Consider the following 4,689-nt stretch of genomic DNA (forward strand, 5'->3'; position numbering starts at 1 on the left):
GTTTTTTTCTATTTAAAATGAACAGCCCTAATAAAGCACAAGGCAACATTTGTCATAGAAAAAACTTCCAGCATGTAAACGTAATATTTTGTAAACTCACAAGGTGTATATAATTTACTCGAGATTTTAAACTGAAGCAACTGGAATTTTTCAAATTTGATCAATGAAAAGAGCACATCTCCTAAAAGTTTTCCTTCAAGTTATGGTTGTTTCTTAATTGTTTGAACCTTTGAAGCTTAAGTATGCAATAGCTAAAATTAAGATGCCTGTCCAATGCAGTTTGGACAGCCTAATTGCGATCAAGCATCAATTGATATATAATCCGATCAACATAACTTAAAGACTTAATCTAACACGATATAAAACAAACTTGATTGAAAGCCAAGAATTCATGACAAGTCTTGTTGTTATTGTGCTTGAAAAAAAAGTGGAAGAAATAAATTATATGAAAATTCTGAGAGCCATAGAATTTTTTTTCTTTCTCGGCTCTAGGAAAGACTAGTGAGAAATTAATATTTGAAAATAAAAAATGAAAATATGTGGTGAAGCGATTTTCTCTTTTCTTTTTTAATTCTTAAAACAAGGTCAGGATCTATTCTGAGAATTTTCCAAATGTTTCATTATAAAGTTGGTTCTCACGTAAGTTAAGTCATTGGTTATAAAAAAAACTGTCAGGTTAATTTGAAGATGATTCAAACCACATAAAAGCAATAAAAAATTAAAATATTCTATTTTATTAGAGCCCTCATCACCTCATTTTAAATTCTGTGGAAAGTAATTAGATTTAAAACAAATTGTAGCACAGTAATTATTAGTCTTAATACTGGATATGCTGAAGGATGAAAACCAGAAGACATGAAATATTACTTTAGGTTTTGCTTTCCTTGATAGTTTTAAATTTTCGTGTCCTCTCTCTCTCTCTAAGATCATTTAGAGAACATGAAATCAACGAAGATTGGAAACATGAAATATCATTTCTCATCCCAATGGAGGGCTTTAATATTGATGTCTATACAAGCTAGTTATGGTATACATGGAAGGGAAAGCTGCTAGGTAGAACACAACCATGGGAAGAAGAGTGTGTATACAAGCCACAGGGTGATGAAAAAGAATAGTAAAATGTTATCTGGGGAGAGAGATTTGTTATCTTATGGTTGTTTTCTTCTTCTTTTGTCAAAAATGTACAATGGTGCTAAGCTGATAGCTTTCCTTTATTACTGATTAGCTCATCCATAATCAAAATCTTCAAAAGAGCTCTTCTGTGGTCTCACACATAGATAGCAGCTTCTGACTCAGTAAATCACATTCCAGTCTTTGATTTTCTCTCATCTGTAGATTAAAATTTCATATTAGAAGAAGATAGAAAGAAGATGAACAATTAATCAACAAGAAGCAGCATAACTAGAGATGAAGCAAATTTGTACGGGAAAAAAAGGGAGAGATGAAGTAAATTAATTAACCTGAAGATGAAGATTGAAGAAGACCACCTCTCTTGAAGACCCATAGACTGAAACATCAAGAACTTGCAGCCCTTCATCTTCTAAATTCATTAAAACATCTGAAAATGGTCTTCTTGTGTTCTTAGATGTACAGATCTGAATCATAATATCTCTTTCATCGATCCGGCTTACCGATACAGTAGGAAGTGATTTCCTTACGACACTGTTTCTTTCATTGTTTTTACCTCTGTTATAAACACTTGCCAAGATTTCTCCCTTTCTTTGTCTGAGCTTTTCAACTTGCTTCTGAAGCTCTGGTATGTACTTAAGAACACGTGAAACTGTTGCTGGGATACTTAGTTTCCTCTGCAAACATAATAAAATTGAAATCAAGAAAATTTGGCAAAAATATTATAAGGCAAAATATAATTAGGGTTTATATAATAGTACCGTTTGATCAATTCCAGGAAGTATTGATCTAAGAGAACCAAACAGATTGTTTAACTTCTTCCGGCGATCGCGTTCGCTTGCGTTGTGGCTCAGTTTCTTGATTATGGCTGGATCATTGTTGTTAACACTGGACGGAAGAGAATCATAGCGCTCTAATTGCTGCTCTGAAGAAGGCAATGATGAAGGGCCTTTGGTTTTCCATGAGTTGTGATGATCTTGCTTATAATTGTCTTCTGTTGGCCATCCTAAGTTTGAAGTTGAACACATAGAAGGAGAATAAGCCAACATTGTTAATCAATCTTGGAAGGATTAAGTGCAGGAATTAGCAAAGATGATGAGTCATGGAATACATATTTATACTAAACCATCAGTAACCACATCTTTGCATTGTTTAATCAAGTATGACGAAAGTATTATAATTTCTTATGGTCTTAGGAGCAGATGAACTATTTTTAACAGCAGCCACAACTTTAAGTTTTTTATTATATTTTTTTTGTTTGTTTGTCAACATTTCTTCTTAATCTTTAATTAACAATTTAATTAAGGTAGGTATTAACCCACTATTATTTTGTCCAGATTAATTGGATTTTTTTAAACAAAAGATTTAGTCATTGTATGACTTAAGGTGAAAAGGTTTGTTCACTAAGTCCACCATAAATTTTATTTCTTTTGGTAAAAGGCCACCATAATTCTATTTAGAATTATTATTATGATTTCATTATTTATTAGCTATATATATTTTTTAATCAATAATGTTGTCTGGTCCTCGATGGTTCCAAATACAATCTCTCATTCAAGTGAATTTAGATACACTATCCCTAAAAGGAGCTAGGGCACAGACAGTTCCCGACCATAGACCATATGTAGGGTGGAAGGTCCACTTTTGAATAATAGGCTTCACACATCAGAGTCAGATTTGAAAGAGTCTCAATTTCCTGAGGTTGTTCAAATCTAAACTGGGATAGACACAAAAGAAGGGTTGCTCAATCAGTGACCAGCACCTCTTAGCGAAGACAGGGTCGACACTCCTTATGGTAAATGTCTCTTAGTGAAGACGGGTTCGACACTCCTTATGGTAGATGTAATAGTCTTCGCCCCCAATACAAAAATAAATAAATCAATAAATATCTAACATCAATATTTAGATAAAATGATTTTAACCATTAGATTTATGATTTATCCCCCTGCTAAGTTCTTAAACTATTATTTTTACATCATATAGAATTTATTATATTACAAACATCCTCTAGTGTTTAACATCGGTATTTTTAGAATAGAAAAAGACATACTTGTCGTTATTGAATCTTTCTACCATTTTTTTTTAAGTGAGAAAGATTAAGGGAAAAAAACATAAAAATCAGTCATGATTTTTCTTCACCTTAGTTACTTCTTTCTTTCATTTTTTTTTCTCCTTCTCTCTGAGAGTTGAAGTAGGTTTGAGGGTAACAAAGAGTGGCTTAGGAATTTTAAAAAGGCAATGGATATATGCTCAGTCATTATTTAATTTTTTATTTTAACAATAAAGGTGTGTTTGATATAAATATAATTTGATAATAAGGGATTTAAACATAATAGAATCAAAGGGTGGAAATGTGATATTGAAAACTTAAGGAGTTTATATATAATTTGTTCTATTCTTTTTCTTTCTTTATTTTTTTTTGGTAAAAATGATTAATTGTTGTTAGTCTTTGTCTTAATGCAATTTGTGGGACTCACATAATACTCCAAATCTAGTGCAAATCAAAATTTATCATAGGACCACAGTTAAAGTAGCGTGCATCATTTGTCTCACTTGATTTTGTCATTTTTCTTGATTAAATTTATATATTATATTGCTTCACCTAATTGAACACTTCATTTTCTTCTGAGTTGAAAATCACAATTAATTACATTTAAACAAAAAACCTTTCCATGTAAAATATTTTCAAATCTCTTCATAAAGATCCTTATTTTGTGTGCTTTGTTGCTTGATAAATCCGCCAAACTATTTGCCACAGTTTGTCAATGCAAATAAATTAATAAATTACTAAACTTCCCCATCACCTTGGCACTCTTCATACTTAATGATAGAGGGGTCCCTCACACTCTACAAAATTGAAGATCATAGCAGCAATCAGTTGCTTGTTTGAGTAATTCGATTTTTCATATCTGACTTTGAGGATACAGGTACATCTGACATATTATGATGTTGAACCCAAAAATAAAAATAAAAAACAAAAAATTATGATGTTAGCATCTAAATAACCTAATTCGAGAGATTTGTAATGGAAGTAGATTAAGTAGAAAAAAAACATCAGGAAATTACATTAGGAAGTGGGCTAAGGTTGAATCACCAAAATTAGACAGATTAGAAAGATCGAAGTACAACTTCATTAAGTGGAGAAATATGCAAATCGATTTACCTCTGTTGGTGCTAAAATTGTCGATAGCCTTGAACCACCACCTTTGCACCGAACTCCTCAGATCTAGATTGATCTGGTTGGTTTGATTCCCCGTTAGTCTCTTGTTCACTAGAAAAAATGAAGCACACCGGTTAATTAGAAACGGAGCCGATCGTCTTGATTGGCGTCGCGTCTCTGACGGTCTAATTAGATTTATGAAGACAGTGCTTCCGAGCTCGAAGGAGCTTCTGAGGTGTTCTAATGGAGTAAAACCAGGAAAGAATTTAGTGTTTTGGTTGATCTGAGAGACTTACCCCTTACAAATCCTTCTTCCCCTTTTATATAGAATTTCCCGCTCATAATCCTTTCAATCATGATCGTCGGATCATTGCCCTTGATTGAATGGTATTGATCATCTT

At 32.5% G+C, this 4,689-nt stretch overlaps 1 protein-coding gene across 1 annotated transcript; it reads right to left on the reverse strand.

The window, feature by feature from the left end:
- Window positions 1-1,000: 1,000 nt before the first annotated feature.
- Window positions 1,001-2,198, reverse strand: LOC149001919 (transcription factor ORG2-like). Its single transcript, XM_089138531.1, has 3 exons — window positions 1,890-2,198; window positions 1,461-1,805; window positions 1,001-1,329 (listed from the first exon to the last, which is right to left on the reverse strand). Exons 1-3 carry the CDS (start codon window positions 2,175-2,177, stop codon window positions 1,246-1,248), a joined length of 717 nt encoding a protein of 238 aa, XP_088994657.1. The 5' UTR covers window positions 2,178-2,198; the 3' UTR covers window positions 1,001-1,245.
- Between the last annotated feature and the right edge of the window lie 2,491 nt (window positions 2,199-4,689).

This window comes from Hakea prostrata, chromosome 10 (genome assembly GCF_041222555.1).
Source record: "Hakea prostrata isolate BN-2017 chromosome 10, UWA_Hpros_2, whole genome shotgun sequence".
Classification (NCBI taxonomy): domain Eukaryota; kingdom Viridiplantae; phylum Streptophyta; class Magnoliopsida; order Proteales; family Proteaceae; genus Hakea; species Hakea prostrata.

Bases quoted from the DNA above. Each gene is read 5' to 3' on its own strand.
- LOC149001919 (XM_089138531.1), bottom strand. From the start codon at position 2,177: ATGTTGGCTTATTCTCCTTCTATGTGTTCAACTTCAAACTTAGGATGG. The intron at 1,806-1,889 runs GTACTATTATAT...TTATGTTTGCAG, and splicing joins TTCCTGGAATTGATCAAACG to AGGAAACTAAGTATCCCAGC. The intron at 1,330-1,460 runs GTTAATTAATTT...TTTAATCTACAG, and splicing joins TCTTCAATCTTCATCTTCAG to ATGAGAGAAAATCAAAGACT.